General features: G+C 32.8%; 1 protein-coding gene across 3 annotated transcripts in view; it reads right to left on the bottom strand.

Moving 5' to 3' along the window:
* Positions 1 to 18,832, bottom strand: part of LOC133197179 (discoidin domain-containing receptor 2-like) — a 54,698-nt gene extending 35,866 nt beyond the window's left edge. Inside the window, exon 1 of one of the 3 annotated variants that reach the window (XM_061333068.1) lies at positions 18,189 to 18,832. In XM_061333068.1, coding sequence (XP_061189052.1) covers positions 18,189 to 18,297 — 109 coding nt within the window. In that variant the 5' untranslated portion in view covers positions 18,298 to 18,832. The remainder of the gene's footprint in view (positions 1 to 18,188) is intronic. The other 2 variants (XM_061333069.1, XM_061333070.1) reach the window with 2 other exon arrangements.
* Between the last annotated feature and the right edge of the window lie 1,017 nt (positions 18,833 to 19,849).

Genomic DNA, 19,849 nt, shown 5'->3' with positions numbered 1-19,849 from the left:
TGAAATGTGCAATTTATTTCAACACTTCCCTCTCTGCATGAAATCATATTCTTTATGGCTCTCTGCAATTCATGATGCTTGGTTTCTATTTTAAAATGTAAAAAAATAAATTTATCAACCCACAAATTGATTTAAATCATTTCAACAAAAAAAGAAACATATCCTTTAAATTTTTGTTACCGTATACAGTGTATACTTTAAGAATTTATAGTCAGAAATTCTTGTCTTTGTTAGAGAGGGCTTTTCATCCTATTACCATTCTGGTCGAGTAAACAGCAGCTATATAATTAAGTTGTCATTATCAAATACCACTATCAAATACTGCCACTGTGTTTTGGGAGGATTAGATAATGTGTCTCCTTCCCCTCCTCAGATACAGTTATATCCATTTCACTTTCCTCTCTGTAATTCAGTCTATGTATTTTTAGTTATAAAGTTTGAAATTAAATTGCTTGGGTTTCGCATGACATGATTACATAGCCTTAAATGATATCATAATGTGTACATTTTATCCCCTGCTGGCTTTGCTGCATTCATTTTTTTTTTATTGGGAAATCTCTTTAGGACTGTATGAAGGTTGTAGATCATGATAAATCAAGATCTTACTAAAGACATGTAAATGATCATTATAAAGATATGCCCTCCTGTAAAAAGAAACTTGCTACTGGAGCTTCACATTGAAATAGTCAAATTAAATTAAAGGATGACATTTCTTTTTTCAATGCATTTTTACAATTCTTGATCAGTGTGCTTTTAAATTCGGAAACTGTCAACTGAAAATCAAGGATAAGAGCTCACCCTATATGCTCTTTTACTCATATTGTGCTTAATTTATAATGCACAATTCATTTGTTTAAAAATTTGAAAATTAAAATTATATATCAATGGCCTCAAATAACATTTGAATATCATGACCATTCAAATAGAAAATAATGATCCTATATATAAATTTAAAATAAAATATTAAATGCATATGATGCTTTTGTTAACAAACATTTGTTTTCTCTAAACACTGCTACTAGATTTCAGCCACATTTTCCTCTAGGCTTTTGACAAAGATAAATGACCATTTTCAGAACCTATAGATGAGGCCATGACATACTTTCAACAGAAAAGCTAAGATTAATCATGTTCATAATTCATCTGGACAACTTCCAGTGGCTTGAAATCCTTAATAATATTTGCTGTGCATGCTGACCAAAATTGAATCAATTGTCCAACAAAGTGTCGAGAGCCTGCTAATATTTGTTCCCCATTCTCTAATCAATGATAATGTAAACATATGTATAAGCTTGGTCCACTTTTACATGGCCAGAACCTACTGAGACAAAAACAAGAACATGAAATGGACAAATATGTTTACACAATTTTAAATTTCTACTATCCAATTAACTACTTGAAAGAGACTGGTTGAGTCAACAGCACAGGTGCTGCATGTTACAGAACTCTAATCAATTGATAAAACACATCAGAATACTTCATGTGGCTAGAACATTGAGCAACAGTGACCAAATACATAAAAAATATCTTCCAATTTTCATATTCCAATTAATACCCAAAACAAAGAGACAGAACAATGTCATAAATCCTACAAGCCTCATTTTGACAGGTATATAAATGATGTTCCTTCAGAATCTCCTCGGTTATAAATTCAATGGTCATTTTTCGCGGCTGATATAAATTTCCATCTTGCGATCCTATATCTGTGTTTATTCATGTCACCACGGCATCACAGAGGCTGACAACACAAACATTTCCTTGACAGATCTACAATTCCTGATGACCATGATTGTTGTACCCTATTTAACCACCTACCATTTAGAAATATCACACAATCTGGCTTGAAAATTTATATTTGTCAAAAAAAGCTTTCATGTTTTTCAGTTTATAGCTTATATGTTTGGTTTGACACATTCTTGGTACAATCTACTTCTGATGAAAACTTTTCAATTAATATTGAAAAAAGGAATCTTCACTCACATGGTGATACTAATTAGAGATTCGATATTCCTACATTTGCAATGCAAGTCTAAGTTAAATATTTGCTTTGCAGATTTCTGATGATTTAAGGGATTTTCTGTGTAAATTAATACTCTAGCAAGAGAACATATGTTGGAATTGTATTACACTTTCTAAAAAATGCAAATGTTCTTGGGGACCATATTAATTCCAGGTATAAATTATTCAAATTTCTTATAGACAGTCTCCATAAAAAGCCCACAAAAAGTGCATAATTACCATATTTTCTTCTTTTTTTGTTGTTGATGATTTCATATTTAACACACTTCATAAAATTACTCCATATAATCTGCAGTTTTTTGAGAATAAGGACTAAATCATAAGGATAAAACATAATATGAAAACAGTATATCTCCACTAAAAAATCATTATAAAGATTTAAACAGCCTTTTGCAACATGAAGTATATTTTTGTTTCATATCACAGAGAAACAGATCAGACCATCTTAATATACTCAGGGTTAACCATGTGAAATTAATTCTTCCTATAAAGTTGAGTTTCAGTCTGGGTGTCTTATGCAATAAAGATTTATATTAATTTATTATAGTATCCCCCCTCCCCCCCCCCAAAAAAAAAAAAAAAAAACATGGTTTGAGTTCTAGTAGATTTCTTAAAATACTAAAATAGCTGTAAAGAGTCTGTGAAGAGACACCTGTAATTAATGTGTATAATGACACAAAACCTTAACAAGGTTTTTAATAACCATAGAATTAAGAAAGATGATATTCTGAACAAATATTAAGTGACCATATAACCTAATGGTGATTAAATATGCACTTGGTGTGAATGACCGTTTTATGCAATGGCCACCAGATTACAGGTAACTTTAAATAGGAGACAGGTGTGAAGACACAGACCCCAACCCTACTTTAAGTGTCCAGTTTATGATAGACCATCAATAAAAGATGTTCATTCATGCAGATTTACAGCACCACACACATGCAAGTCTTTGATATCAGAATTCAACAAATGGGCCTTAAACCACCAAATAGTTCAGCCACACTTTAGCATGTGTATACCAGTTATGGTTAATTTCCCAGCAGACTTTAAATTGACCCTGAAATTATTCTGTAATACCTGTTTGTTCATTAAAAATGCATCAAATTAAGCAATGAAACAAAAATATTCAATAAGTATGGAATTATCTTATTCCATCATCTTATAAGCAGACAATAAATTTTAATGACAGCTTGAGATGTCATTTATCCTGCTCCGTTGGACCACTCTGATCCACTTGGACATTCCAGGGTTGGTGGTAAGTGGGAAATAAAGGACACTCCTGTATCACATTCTGCCACTTCTATCTCTCACTATGGGGCTCTTCAGACAGGAGGAAGTTCCAGAGTTTAAGTGAGACTAAAATAATGTGCCACACTGAACTTAAGATATTTTTTTTCTTTCAATTCTATAAACTGTGTAATATATTTTTTCCTGTCTTGTCATCAGTGAATGAACATCAAATTTAGTTTAGAATATTTGGCACCGAGTGTGGTATTTGCTTATGTAATCATATCCTTGTCCTGATAGAAAGTTCTCCAGCATTGACTTTATATGTCAGAATATCATTTATAATATTTTGACACCAGAGTTACCCAGCTTTAATCTTGTTTTCTAGACCAAACTGAGAAATATTTGTGTATCAATGAAAAACCCTGACTTTGGCATGCATGGGATAAGAAGAAATTGACAAATGCCTCCAGGGTTCCACTTCTCCAAGGTACTAAATGTCCGTGCTCTGCGGGTCATGGGGGACCTCTGGCAGCCTCTAAATGTCGACCCATTATATCTAGAGGAAGTGATCAACAGTTTTCTAACCACACAAGAACTGAATAATCAATTCTGGCCCAAATTCTCACGACCATTTATATTAATGGCCTCCAAAAAATAACAGTATCAAAAAATGGGAGATGGTATTCAAACTTTCATATAGACATCCCTCCCTTTTTTTCCAGAGATTTAAAAAAAAATTCAAAAACGCTTAAGTATTTGTAAAGGATCCTCAATTCTGACAGGATAATCTTGACATGTCTACATTAATGATTGATGTGGCCTTGTGATCTTAAATATTTCTCCAGTTAAATGCCAGATTGTATAACTATTCACCACCTTTGTATGATTAAATGCATAATTCCTGATCAAATATATAGCTTATAAATTCACTAAAATTCCTTTGAACTTGTACTTAATTGGGGACTGGATGAAATAAATCAAAACGCTAATCTTTATCTGGGTACTTCTATAAGAGACAAGAACGCACTCCCCCTGCAGATACTTGTTAAAAAAAACTGATTTCAAGGGAATCTCTAACTACTTCCAGATGGTATTACCATGAATTCAGTCAACCCTGGTTGACTTCAAAGTTGGTGTCTTTTGATGCTAAATTTGACTTGCATCATCCAGCTATCATGGCCCCAAACCTCAGTACATAAAGATGAAAAGATCTGGTCTTCTTTTGTTACCAGTCTGCATGTATACATAATTTTGAAAATTTACAAACTTAACACATTAAACCCCATTTTTTATGGATAGATAAGTAATGTCATCCGAAATGGTATTATTATCATTAAGACTGGGGATTTCAAAGATAAAACTAGAATATTCAATTGGTTCCCAATATTTTGTGGCAAGAAATGACGTTATTTTAGCCGCCAAAAAAAAATCAATTATAGTTGCTTTGTTTTATCTTCTGTGCTTGGGGTCACGTTCACACTAGCTGTGGATAGAAATGGCCGATATATCTGAAGTCTTATTACCTACCAACATAGGTAGAGAAGATTGCAGAAAAATTAGCATCCTTTATTGATGAGAAAGAGGTGCCAAAATGATAATAGTCCACAATCAGGGGTAATTCATTATTGATTGAAGAAGAAAAAGCCAAATCACCAGAGATATAAACACATTAGGCAACGAAGGTTCTGAATCCCTTCACAGGTGCTGCAGAAATAGAATGATTGGCCATTAAAATGCAATCAAGACTGCTGTTTAGACAAGAAGCATTCCTTTCCTTTTCCTACTTTGAACATTTTGAGGGTAAATAAACAGCCCATGGTTCTTTTCCTCCCTGGGAAAGGGGGCTGAGCATTCTCCCACCAAAATAAGTGAGAAATGCATTCCAATATTTGTCAAGGTGCAATAGTAGGGGTTGGTAGACCCACATCATTGGTCAAAATGCTTCTGTTATGAAATGGTTGTTATAATATCAGGGAAAATCAATGTCTTACAAAACTGTTATTAATCTTTATTTTGTGGTTAATCTTACATAATTTGACAATATTGCTCTCTGATATCCTTTTTATTTGAGTCTAATAAATTTCCTTATTGAGAAAATTTCACAGAAACCAAGACCAACAAAGACTCTTGATAAACTGCACATAGCAACCAAATTCCTAGTCTGCTAGACTCTTACTTGACAATCAAAAACACATTGGAGAGTCCACTACCAACATTCATCAAGGCTTTTGACAGAACATTTGTAATTTATGCCCCATGAATGTCTTGGATCTTTGACAACACAATCAGAAAAGTTGTCACACTGGCCAGGAAAAGTGACACTGCATTATGTAACAGAGCCATCCCCAGTATCATGCCTTGATAATGGACAGACATTTACTTAATCCAATATTTGTGGTCTGATGGGTCATTGATAAGTGGGCAGTCATTTGTAGTCAACAGACCAAGGATTATTTATATCTGATTGTTGTAGATATCACAGCAGGTTTGCTCCAAACTGTACATGTAAATAAAAACTCTAACTTAATAACAGTAGGAGAAGGAGCAAGTGTCCAGTACAATGAACCCAAATAAAGCCATGGTGACAATTCAAACAGGTTGTTTGTTATTTTTCCCTGGCTGTGGGGGACAGGCTGATAACAGAGTCATTAATCACCACATCGTGGTCAGGATTTCCCCTCTGTCTGAAATGTCACATGGAGAGTAAACAGATGCCCCTCCTCACTAAGCAGGTACCCCTCTGTACCTGGAAAGGTTGTCTCTGTGCTCACCTTCAAAGCAATGCAACATGAAGCATTTGTGTCAGGAACAACAAAGACATATCCATCAACATTTCTGCAACTTAAAGAATGTATTAAAAGTACCCCTTCTAAAGAATTTATCAAACAAATTTTAAGAAATATATCAAAGCTAGCTTAATGGTACCCTTGTTCCATTATCTATCTATTTCACTATGATATCCCATAAACCCCCTTTGCTAATTCAATATGGGCAAGCACCAAATGCTGACAAATCTCTACTGTTTACATTATCGGTATTTCTATTTTCACTACCTTGCTAAATTCTAATAAATTCTAGTGATATGAAAATTCATATTCATGTAATTCATTAATAAATTCTAAATCTTAAGATTATAATGCAAATAGGGTCATCCAAAATTCATGGACATGCCAGAAGAAATCTCCACTGTTCAGAATCTATCTTCATACAGAACAGCAGGCCTGACATATCTATTAGGTTCAAGGATTGTTCTTCAGACATGATCATGCACAGCTCTTCAGCATTGGAGAGAAAAACAGCCCCAATATTATCATTGTCTATGTGTGACACATATCAACTGCCAGGGCCATCAATGTATCTGACTATAATAATTGTCCTTGTTATGCACTACACATCAGTTAATTATGTACACTTGTAAAAGCCGGGTCACCCCCATCTGTGCAACTCAATTCCCCTCTCCCCAGGGAATGGGGATAATATTCCCATCCCATCAGGGAAGCTGTAGATAACAAACAGACATTAATAACCTCAGAGATTCCTTTCAAAACTAATACCACTGCTGTAACTGTTTCATTTCCTACAACATTCAAAATATTTATCATCCAAATAAAAAATTCTGTAAATTGAGAGATAAAAAACTATTTCAATCAATATTGGGAGCTTTACTTCTACTCAAGAAATAACCAATAATCATGAGATTCTGTTTCAATGGTGTGTCAATGTCGGAATTGCTTGGCTCTCTGTGGATTTGTTCAACAATTGATTACACAGTTGGTGTATGTTGCAGACAAAGCTTAAAATAACCTCTCCCTTGAATATTTCCATCCTTCCTCAGGAAAAACTATTGTTATTTAAAACATAAAACAAATACACACATCCCTTTTTTTATTTTCTTTGGCCTGCTGGCACATTTCCTGGGCATTAGCTCTGAGTAAACATTATTCATTTCTGCTTCCCCCTTGTATGCAGTTACAATATGCTACTTTCTTCTCACAAAGAATCATCAACCTGAAGACAAATAAATATCAATTTCATTTTAAATGAAATGCAAATACGCCTTTCTTTGATCGAAGAAGAAAGCAACATTTGACTCTCAGGTGTACATCAATCAGTTTTTTTCTAAAAGAAAGTCATTTTTTTTATATCTTTAACATAAAATCTAGACAGCCGAAGACAATAGGCTTACATATTCTATGAGGACTTGGAACCTAAAAATGACTACAACCTTTCAAATATAAATGAATATTGAAACTTTAAACTGAATAATGATTAATTCATAGAGTACATGTTAGTCCTGTTCACTAAACACCTCAAACAAAGAGTCGAAGCAAAATGTATAATATGCAATGCCATGAAATGGCATTTGAAGACACTAACAAGTTATGAATAGTAAGTTGGCCAGTAATCAGCAACAATTAACTCTAAGCTTTATCTGCTTCCCCAGAATTGGCAAAAACTCCTGCAGGTGCCCTGATATCTCCTGTCATATCACCAGACAGGGCTCAGGGCCCTGTCACACCCCCCTGGGCTCAACATCCTCATCAAAATGAAGCTAGTCCAAAGATTAGTTTACAGGCTTCAGTTGGGATTATGCTACCTTTATTTATTGATACAATGCAAACAATTCTGATCTTTATCTTTCTCCATTAAAGTCCTGCTGTGGTAATTTCCCTTGCTGTTCTGCTTCATTATAGAGTTACATCACAAGTTGATGGGTTCTAGCTACTGTATCTGATGGGTTGTGGACACCAGCTCCTAGAATTTCACCACCAAGCATTCCAGAAAAATACTTCTCTTTTCTGTTTATTTGATCAAACTATAATCTTGCCTCACAACAGCTAGTTTTAGGTTAGGTTTTATGTTAACTACAGGTGCTTTAAAGACCATAAATACATATATTTATGTGCGAGTTATAATCAGACTTCCCAGATGTTCTCCTGAACTGGTGGTTAAAAAACTTCTGAAAAATCCCAGAATATCCCTGTTCCTTTCCACATTTAATTTTCCTTTATCAGATATGAATAAATGAAACATTAAGCTTATCAATAAGTATGCAAATCCCTAGCATTCTGTTTTGCACTGATAAACCCTATCTAACTGTTTCATTAAAAATCAGCAGAAATCGTGCAATGCCTGAGGGAATTTACGCAAAAACAATGCTGCAAATTATCGACTTCAAGATGAAAGGCTACCCCCCAAAAATCAATCATAAATTGGAACCAGAATGATTTAATGTTGATAATTTTGGATAAAGCATTATAGTTACTGTCTTCTTTTTTCAATTTCAACATGGTAAATCTGTATCATCATCTAGAAAAAAACCATGAATAATTGCAATAAAAAAGATAAGGGCCCTTAGTTTATAGCTAATTGATCAACTAATTGCCACTGTGTCCTTTTTCAAAGTCTCTCATCTCTGGCTGCTTAGGGGAAAAATATATCAGATGGCAGTCTTTGGAAAAACAGACTAACGATAGATAATTACTGGGACCGTATATTAAGGTAAAGTCACAGAACTCAATTTGTCTTTATATGCGGTAAAATTATTTCAACCCTGTGACTTCTTGTACAAAATTTTTCAAGTAAAAAGAAAATTAAACCAATTAACCCTTTAATGAACCCCTTTTTCTTCTTTTCCTCTTAGATTCACCCAAGTAATTATTGGAAAAAAAGAAAAGGATGGAAAAAATGAATAATGTATCACTGGCGATTAATTGTTAAGAGGATTGCAGTTTATAAAGGCCAAAACAATTGGATGCTGACTCACAGTACCAAGATGGCCATAAAGGCCAATTTAAAAACACACAGAAAAAAAACAGTTCTTCATTATTTATATGCTCCAATGACAGTAAATTAATTGCATCAGACATTATCATTGGAGGACACTAAAAGAGGACACGTACAGCCTCATGCAATATGAGAAATGCATGAATAAACCCAACAGAAAAAAATCTTAGAATTCAAGTACTTGGTATAAAAGAATTGTGTGTAAAAATACCTTTACATATTTCAAAAATATTTGAAAAAAACAATTGTTAATATAAATCTATTGTTTTTTTATGAGGTCACACCTTTGACATAACTCAAAATTACATGTATAACCTATTAAGAAACTATAAGGAGGGAAAAAAATGTTGTAAATAATCGCAAATAAGACTTTCATGACACCTATTACCATTACACTAATTCTGAAACCTGACCAGTGTAAAAAAATTATGGTCTTGATACAAAATGCTTGTCATATCACTGATTATATGAGGTATACAATCTTCTACACTCTGATATGCTTACAAGTTTAGTTATTTCAGTCCAACATTGTCAGACAGAAACCCCTTCTAGGATATCATCAACCCACTTCCTGCAATTTACCCTCTTGCAATGGCCTGACAGAAATCATCAATTCTCCAAACACAACTTCGTGTCAGACTACCCAAGTCTTTATAAACGTTCAACGCCAAAACACAATGCCAGAAAGTCAAGGGTCAGATATTTACATTATACACTCTGTCAATGGGCCATGGCCAAAAATGACAGATCTATAGAATCTGAGAGATTTATGGCTAGCTGCTCCATCATATACTTTTTCAAATAATCAATTAAAACCTCTCATTATTTACCCATTTATTACAATGAAACGGGCATTACTTTGTGTAGTATAACAAGTAAATGTGATTTTTCTGATAGTAACAATATTTTCAGTTACGAGCTCTTTCGAAATTTATGAAAATCAATAATTTATTTTTTCAAAAATATTGTACGATGAAATGCTTTAAAGCTCAGAAGGGTTGATTAAAATTTTTTATATACATATGTAACAGCAAAAGAAAAATGAAAAGAAAAAAAGAAAAGAAAGAAAAACAAAAAAATTCAGTTTAATTCAAACTTTCACTTTCAGCTGCAGAGAGTCCTTATCTTTCTACCAAATTAAACTTGCCTCATTCATCCAAGTAGTAAATGTTACAAAATCCAATAAATTGCACGCAAGCCCACCATCCAAAATAGGGATATGTCATTTGGATTAGAAGATCAGGGCAAAATTCATCAAACTAAGGAGTAAAAAATCCATTTCCTTTCGGCAAAACACATAAAAATATTTCGAGCAAATAATTTGATACAGAGACTCTCTTTCATGGTCTGGACCTTTTCCTTAATTCATACTTAATAATTTGAAAGTACATTAAAATTATGTGCATCTAATCATATTTAATGAAATTTAATGTCTAATAAATTTGGGATTTTTAGGTATTAAGGCTCCTCCTTAATAAACAGGTTCTTTGGATCACTTAGCGGCACCTGATGGGGGCAGAAAACTTTAGAGCCATATAATGGCTGCATTAACAGATTTACACCGATCATCTTTCACTTGTGGCTCCAGATTTCCTTGTTTACTCATACAACTATGACAGTCTGATAAAGGTTATGTTGTAACAGTTTTATACCAAATTTCATTCATCCCCTGTCTTCAATGTGATGCTATGAATCATAAAATATTTGTTCACTATCAAGTTGCACCCGTATAATGCATTCATAATCAAATGTATCATATACTTATATTTCAGACTTTAAAGTTTCTAAGTACATTCTTTTTGCTTTGTTTTCTTTTGCATTTTTTTTTCTCATGTGAAATTACCATCTGCTTTATATCAATTTATCGAGGGTAATTTTGGTATTTAATGAAAAACATAAATTCTGTGGCCATGAAATGGTTGGGCAGCTCTAGACACTTTGATCTTTCCTCTTTTAACTCATAGAATGAGTTGATCATCTTTCTCTCAACAAAGTCAAAATTTCCAATTTTCAGTGTCCAAAACCAAACAGACTCAAGATTGTGGGAAGTGCTTCAAATTCCAGACAAACATATGTAAACAATATGCATTTAGATCAAAATTCCAGCCAAAATTCATCAATTACATGGATAATCCAAAAAATATGGACCCTTCTCATGTTTCTGGTCATATCAAAAAAAGTACTCCATTGACAGAGTTTTTGCCACTACATGACAACTTAATTAAAATCCAATAGATGGAATCCATTTGCACTTGCAAGAGCTGGCAAAGACCTAGGGCCACAACAAGCATTGATTATCTGGAAAAGAATCTTTTTCTCCACACACCACTCTCAATAACAATTGACTTTTTTAGTCCATATGTGATGGAATTTACATTTCTGCCAAGACTAATCTGTGCAAAGGCTCAATGTTACAAAAGCTTTACCATCTAGATATATCCATCAGGTCGAGACAGAACCAATACAATTATACTTTGCATACAACAATTTCATCCCTTAATGGTGTGAGAGAAAAAAAATTGTAGTTATATGAAGCATAAGGTCCCCTTGGGTATAAAGTAGACATTAATAGATCTAGACTGAGACAGGGCTATTTGATTTCTGGTCAAAAATAAGACTAGCTGAGACATTTAGCAGAGAATGCAGAATTTTATAGATGTTTTTGCCACATCTGCTTGGCACAAGCTGGGAGCACTATGGGTCACAGCAATGTAAGTAGTGGCATGAGGTACCCTGAGTTGGCAAGAGTCACTTGGTGTTACAGTAGAAATCACTTCTTTATGATCAATTACCAGCTCCAATAAAACAATCAGACCAATCAGGGAAGACTGATGGGGCAGCAATTGGAGCTAAAAACACTGATCAAAAACATCTTCCCACCAAAAAAATACTCCAGTCATAAACAACCACATTCCTACATCCTTGCCTCTCAAAAAATCAATACGGTTTACTTATACATATAGACATAATGATTTGATACTTGATTTTTATTTGAAATATAAAAAGTTTTTGAGCCATGTAAGAAATCTATTTATATTTTCTTTATATATATATTTCCATTTTTTTTTTTCAGTTTATTTGTTTCCGTTTTGTTTGTTTGGTTTTTTTTTTCCTTTTGGCTTTAATGGTTTTTTTTTTTTTTTTTTTTTTTTTTTTTTTTTCTTTTTATATGTTGTTTTTTGTTTTTTGCAGTATTTTCTAAATGATAGTATGACCTTTGCATGAGACTGCTCTGAGAGTTGCACTGACATAAAAACCTGATCTGACTTCTCCCTTTGTCTACAGATTAATCAGTCCATGGATTGATCAGAAAATATATCTGGCTCACCATCGATCTATGTCTCCCCAGAGGATGAACCTCCATCAAGTTTAGAATCACTCCAAATTATATTTTCAACCTGTTTCTTTGTCTAATATGGGCAAAAAATTAGTTATGCTTGACATCACCAATAAATTGTTCATGAACTCTATCATTCTAATTATTTTGCTCGATTTTTATGAATATTTCATTCATAGGTAAAGAGTTACAGTACACAGAATTAAGGAAGAAAGCTGAAACAGTTATAAAATATTCCTCTTCATTTATATTATATACAGTACATAAATGTAAATGTATGCTCATGGATTGCTACTCATTATTACTCATCATAGACATGCCGACTCTATGACCAGAGGAAGTCTATACTAAGATATGCAGGGAATATATGCAGTGTCATTGTTCACCCTGCATAAGAACTGCAGAATGTAACGCAATCACCTACTATGAACCAAGGTCCTCAATTATCTAATTCTGTTACAATTTCATTTCTCAATAAATCAATAAGAGCTCAAATTTATCTCGGAGCATCTTCTAATTCAATTTGATCATGTTCAAAGAGTTGCCAGCTCTATAATTGGAATGGTGCTATAAAAAATATGCTGTTCATCTCTTTTTGTGCAAATGAAATACATTTTTTTTTATTCTCAAATATGGAGAAAGGATTTGAAACCAAACTATAGGTGGGAGATTATTAGCACAATTGGGAAAATTCTTGTAGGAGAGGATGAATTTTATTTTGAATAGTTAATTTGAAATAGCAGTACACTAATGTTTACTTGACAAGGGTCACTTCACACTGACAAAAGTGTTCTATTTACATAACTGCCCTTGTCCACCCTGCTCTGATTGGGTCAGGTTCACAGCTGGACAACAACTATTTGCTTGGTCCCAGAACAGAACCTGGTATGTTTGTAAACCTCAAAGGCTACAACTCCCACAAAGCATGTGTACCATGGACTTCCATTTCTTTCAATGTCTAACTAATATGCTTTTGCATTGCCTTCAATTTTGTATGTAATAATTTTACATATAAATCTTGGCAAATTTTAAACCTACTGCAAAATTTGCAAGTTCAATGTACTCGGAAAAGTCCTTTGATTGACAAGAGTCCACTTTGGGAGGTTTATAAATAAGATTTTCTCAAGTACATACAAAGTGAAAATCAAGAGCATACTGCAAAGTCCCATACTTCATTTAAGTCACCAAACTGTGATAAATCTTTGATAACATGAGTGATTAAAGACCAGAGATTTGTTTCCACTTTGACGAGCCATTAAACATCTCCCAGTTTTCTATGATGCATTGATTTTTTTACATACTTGACTGATCTAAAATGGGAGCCAAAAAAAGAGAAAATTCATCCAAAGAAGGAAAAAATCCTTCTACAAACACATCAGTAAAAGATAAAAGGTGACAAGGTAATACATACTTTATTTTGAGTGTAATCTAGCTGGCGACTAATTACACTTCAGCCTAGCACAAACTGTGTTCATTACAAGCCATTCCTGCACAAACATTTAACTGAATCAAGTTACCCATTTTTTTTTAAAAATGAGCACTATTTGTTGACTTTTAAAAACATTGATTATGACTTAAAAAAGAAGTGCCTGATACAAGTGCCACCCAAAAATGGGGCCGCGAACTTAGGACCAAAACTGAGCAAGAAGAAATGGCCAAATTTCACAGGTCAATTGCATTATCATGATGAAAGAATTTTTGTTTTTAAAATTTTTCAACTCTGAAATTAATTGAACACTTTTAAATAATCTTATCATGCAGTAGATGAACATGATACCTGTATCTTTAATTTAGCAAGCAAAGACAAAAGTCTGGGATTTTTAGCGATTAAGTGCCAACGACAACCATTTTTGTGAGGTTTTACAGCAATTATTCCTGGCACAAGAAAGGTTATTGATTTTCCTCAAAAAAAAAAGAAATTGTTTTGTTACCCTAAAAGAAAAAGGCAAGATCACAAGTTCACTTTAAACAAGTTGACACAGTGGCGACAAACGCGATAATAAATCTTTTAGCATGTCACATTTTGAACTTAATAATCAATACACGTCTCTCTGGTACTCCAATATTTCCGATTTCACAAATATTCCTAATGCTATCACACTTCTTCTAAAGAACGGGCTACACTCTGTCTTATAAATCTATAGCATTTCTGAGGCTGATAATTTCTGGAAGTGCAACTAAAACTTTTCTTTTCCACAATGATTACAAATTTCTGTGTTTACTCGACAATTGTATTCCTATCTACAGATAACTCCTTCTTTATTTTATATAAACATAACTGTTTACACTTTCTTCTGACACCCAATCTATCAATTGTTTTATTGCTTTAGAATGTACACCTGATCATCTTAAAATTTTGGTGGAAACAAGATCTAAACCAGATTCTGCAACCAGCAATGGCTGCTCCATGGAACCAATAAAACTTGTCTTACAAGAGATTCCAGAAAGGAATAAATATGCCATTTGATATATGAAGGCATAGTTTACAGAGGCAGACTAAAACAATCATTGCTTATTCTCTTCTATTTCAAAGACGACCCAAGAAATAAACAAGTACTTATGGAATAATCAGTAGAAATATTAATATGGGAGCCTGCATGAATGTAGCTGAAGTAGACTGCTATAAATGTGCCATTAAACCTGTACCTGTATCTTTAAATATATGTTATTGTATGTAGAAATAGCTTCGCTTTTTGATGTCCTTTGATAAATGGAAACTATAATCCTTCATATTTCCCCTATCTCCTTCTTTGTTTTGGACAGTGTCCTATAGCTTAGAAACAAATATGGACTACTCCCCAACACAAACACTGGCTCTAGAGACCAGTATACATGTCTCTGTTTAGCCATTATACAACTGCCTATCATGTTCTTGACCAAGATAGGTGTCTATTTGCCTCAAATCCAAGGATTATGGACCCGATAAAGAGATTTACCAGTATTACTCAGTATTTCAAATACAGCCGTTCTGATAACATTGTCATCACCTGAAAAATATTACACCTACCAGGAAAATTTATCAGGTGTTCATATCATTCAATTAAGGAATAATTATGATAATTAGAATCTTTGAGGTTAATTCATATGCATTCATTTGCATGTAAAGTTGTCTTTCATCTTCCATGAAGTAATGAATAAATCTGGAATAAAAACAGATTTTTATTTTCATGGGCCTGTATTTTAAGAGAAAGAAAGAAGGCAACAAGTCTTTACAGCACAGTAAATGACCGATTTTTAAGTCATGAAATAAAATATTATCAAGCCCACCTTTGACAAAATAAAAACATTTCCTCGACAGACCAAACAATGGCAGAGGGCCCGAGGTCAGAGTAGATATCTGATAAACTCAGTGGCCAAGACAAAAAAGTCTACACACAGCATCCCACCAAAAAATTTGTTTTGTCCTATTTTTTTAAACAGTTATAAATGTAAACTTAAATGCTATGGGCACTTGCGAGATACCAGTAATGGATATTAAATCAATTTTCCCACTTTAGAAATACCAGCAGTGGATTTATTTACATTTTATGTACATGGGGAGAATTTTTTTCTTTCAACGGAAATCTCTGTTTATTCCTCCATTTAAAAATATACATTCAATAATTAGTGTTCAGAGAAAACTAATTCCTCTTACACTGGGATAAATAAACATTGTGATTCCTGTTAAAGGTGTCATTTTCTAATCTTTTAAACATGGAATCAGACTATTTAGAATTTCTTATGCTCTTAAATGATAAGGTAAATTTATTTGCTCTGAGTGGTAAGAATCTTAATTTGATATAAATTCTCTGCCTTAGAAAGTGGAATTGGCTTTCTATTGACACAGAGGATCCCACACAATGGGACTGAACCAACAGAGACTATTTTTTCACTGATGTTATACCTTCATTAGGTAATCAGTGCTGTTCACCTGACTGATTGTGACAATAGAATTATGTAAGATCACAGCTAACCTGGCAATACAATGATTGATAATGCACAGGAATTTTAACCCCTAGCCTAAAGTCACCTTTGAACAAGTATCTACAAAAAGTTATTATAGATTCTGAATGCTGACCCACTAAACTTTATATTAAACATTCTTTAATAATTTTAATTTCTGTTAATGGCTTAATTTCAGTGTGTATTGATCTAGCACATATGAACCGGAATTTTTTGTTATTTTTTTTCAAATAGTTTGCGATGAGATCAATTATAGTTTTATAAGCCTCTGATCTTATCTGAGTGTTGGGAAATTGTCATTTCCACATAAATCTTCAATTTCACTAGGAATAAATATATATCAGATTGATTTTATGGGAGATAAAATTTAATCTTTGGAAAGAGTAATTATACTGGTCTACTGGTTCAATTCTAGAAGAACTGAATTATAGGGCCTGCATTCCATTACAGGGTAGTTTTTGACAGTTAGTATTAAATTGTATTGATCTTTCTGATCCTTCAGGGTTATGAAAATGTTTGTTGTCAATGAAAGAATTCATTCACTGATTATATCATAATTTTTTCTGTTTAGTTAAAGAAAGAGTTTTTTGTTGGATACAGGTAATCTTTTTACTGAAAAAGGATGAATTGGTAAACTTGAATTTTAAATGCGCTCCAAAAATTTCTCTGCTAATTTTTAACAAATATCAAAGAAAAAAAAAACTTCCCTGCAGGGTTAAAATAAAAAAATTCTAGTCAAAATAAAATTAATAATTTTCTTTATTTATTTTCTTTTCATCAATTTTTTTAATTAAGGGCCACTTTAAAAATAAAACTATAATAGTTAGATAATTTCCTGTTAAGTTCATTTAATTTAATTCTTTGGGTAAAACAGATGGAACGAATATTAGATCTTTTATCCTTTTCATTAATGAACTCAGTCTTAGACTTCACTCAAAAGATAAAAGGAATTTTTAATGCTGTTTTCGGAGAAATCAATACAATTATAGTATTGATTGGTCCCTTGTGCTGTCTAGTCCTCAATCTTCCAAATGTATGAACGCAAAAAACTATGACTAAAATGGCTGATCAAATCTTTCATTATCTCGACAGAAAGAAAACAATTTAAACTAAAGGCAAATTATGCTGAAGATGTAGCAATATTTAGGAATTGTCTCTATAAACACTTAAAATCACTGACTTTAACTATCACACTTCAAATTTATGAATTTTCAAAATTAAATTTACAGATGTTTTTTAAATTCTTATTTCTTTGGGGTCTTTTTTTTTTTTTTTTTGGTTGTTGTTGGTTTTCTTTTTTTGGGGGGGGGGGTTGTTTGTTTCTTTTCTTTCTTCTTATTTTTCCTTTTCTTTTTTGTTTTTGTTTGTTTGTTTTTTGGTTGGGTAGGGTTTTGTAAAGTACATTTTTCTCAACCTTTAATCTGAATCAATTTTGCTTGAAAAAAAATCCAAATATCTCATTTCAATTATTTAATCGGAATACTTCTATTAAATATATTATATATCTGTTCTTACATGCACTAAAAATTAAAGTGCACAATTGTTATTGTTCCCTGAATATTAAAATCTGATCTTACAACCCTGTGTTTATAAAATTTTACAATACTGTAGTCTTAGATGACAGTCACACCTCAAATATACACCACCAAACCACGCAAATTTTTGGCAGATTTATGATCAAGAATTTATTATTTAAACATTTCAGCCATATTTATTTAATTATATGCACTTTTTTCAAAATTATATACATTGTTATTTTAAGAAAGAAATTTTTTTCTCTTTATAAAATAGCAACTTTTTCAGATAATAGCCTATATTAATTAAATTAAACTGCAACCCGGACTATGTACATCATCAATAAAACAGAACTTACCGAGTTCTAGAGCATGAACTTGATAAAATCCCATCCACAACAGACAAATTATCCATTGTCCAGTCTCCCAACTCACTTTTAATTTCACCCAATTCTGAGAGTTCCCCATGGTTCAAGAATTTTTTTATGTTTTCATTAGGTTCCAGAAGATGTAAACACAAGTTTAGCACCCCATGTACTGGAATGTCAGACTGACTGCAAAAAAATCTCCCTCTTTATTTTATCAATGGTCCGCCTTTTTCTCTCCTCTCCAACTAAGATTAAAGTGTTTTGTTTACAAAACCATGTGGTCCACTCCTAATCCAACACCTTTAATCAGTCAGAAGCGCTTCCTCAAATACACTAAAATCAATATCCATTCAAAAACTGTGTCAGGATAGGTATTTAAGCATGGTTTGTCCTATACCCACATGGAAATTCTTAATATTCCTAAATTATTACAGTCCAGATCCTGTCATATCCCAATGGCTCCAGAGCCTGACAAAGCAGCATGCTTCCATTGCCCTTACTATCAACATACAGTGATATTTAGTTCATTATGAGAAATCGGGATCAATCCATTCACAGACAGAGGGGGTGGTAGGATGGTCCGTTAGCCTTGTGTACAGTGTTGAGGCCTCAGGTTAGGTTTGTTGTGGGGTAAGTTGTTATATCTGCCAATATCAATTACACATAATCATTGATGTCATTATAACTCTATTAGATATGATTGAATTATGGTAATAAAAATTCAAGAACATCAAAAGCAAGTTTCACACATTTCTGGACAGGTAATTTGTGAGGTAGCATAACAGCTGTTAAATGAACACTTCGATGAAATTAATACATATGTTCAGGTGTAAAACAACTTCAGACAGTCTTGTTTCTCTGTCTTTTATATTTTCACTGAAATTAAAAAAAAAAATATATTGATCATAAGAAAGATGAATGCACTCACATTATAATATACCCTATTTCAGCTACTAGCTGAGCTGATGCATTACCATAACAATATTTTCACCTGATGCTATAGATAAGAAGACAGTGAAAGCTGCTTTGTGCACATATGGCACACTTCAAAAAAAAAAAAAAAAATCAATGATATACTGGAAATACAGAGAAGGTATGGAGCAGCTTGCAATCTTCACAAGATCTCTAGACATTTAGAACTACTTCCCAATGGTTGACCTTTCCACCTGAACATGTAAATTGATTTGTAGAGGAGAAAATTAACTTTAATGCCCCAGTAAATAAACTGTCAACAGTGTCCTATGGAGAATGGCCCTTTTTCTTATATTCAAATAACAGTCAGTTTTTCAAGACTAAATAATTTATTATATTTTCCCAGAGGGTTCTGAAGCCTTTTCTGGAAATATATACCACATGCAAAAAGTAAAAATAAAATACATTCATTGAATCAGAACTATTTAGAATATCATTTGCCATATACATTTATCTTTCATTTTTTGCCTTTATCCAATTAAGTTACATAAAGTAAAATTTATGATTTTAAATATTTTTTTTAAGCTCAATCACTTCAGCTATTAATTACAATAAATAAAAATCACAATTTTGAAATAAAAAAAAAAAACAAACAAACAAACAAAACAAAGAAAAAACTTAGCTTATACTTTTGTATTATCCCCCTCCTCTGATTTATAATTAGAAATAAAAAAGTATAA

This window comes from Saccostrea echinata, unplaced genomic scaffold (assembly GCF_033153115.1).
Source record: "Saccostrea echinata isolate AGI-Se365-2 ecotype Australia unplaced genomic scaffold, CSIRO_AGI_Sech_v1 ptg000030l, whole genome shotgun sequence".
Lineage (NCBI taxonomy): Eukaryota > Metazoa > Mollusca > Bivalvia > Ostreida > Ostreidae > Saccostrea > Saccostrea echinata.
Note: the sequence above shows the minus strand (reverse complement) of the source record. Positions and strands in the feature narration are given on the sequence as shown.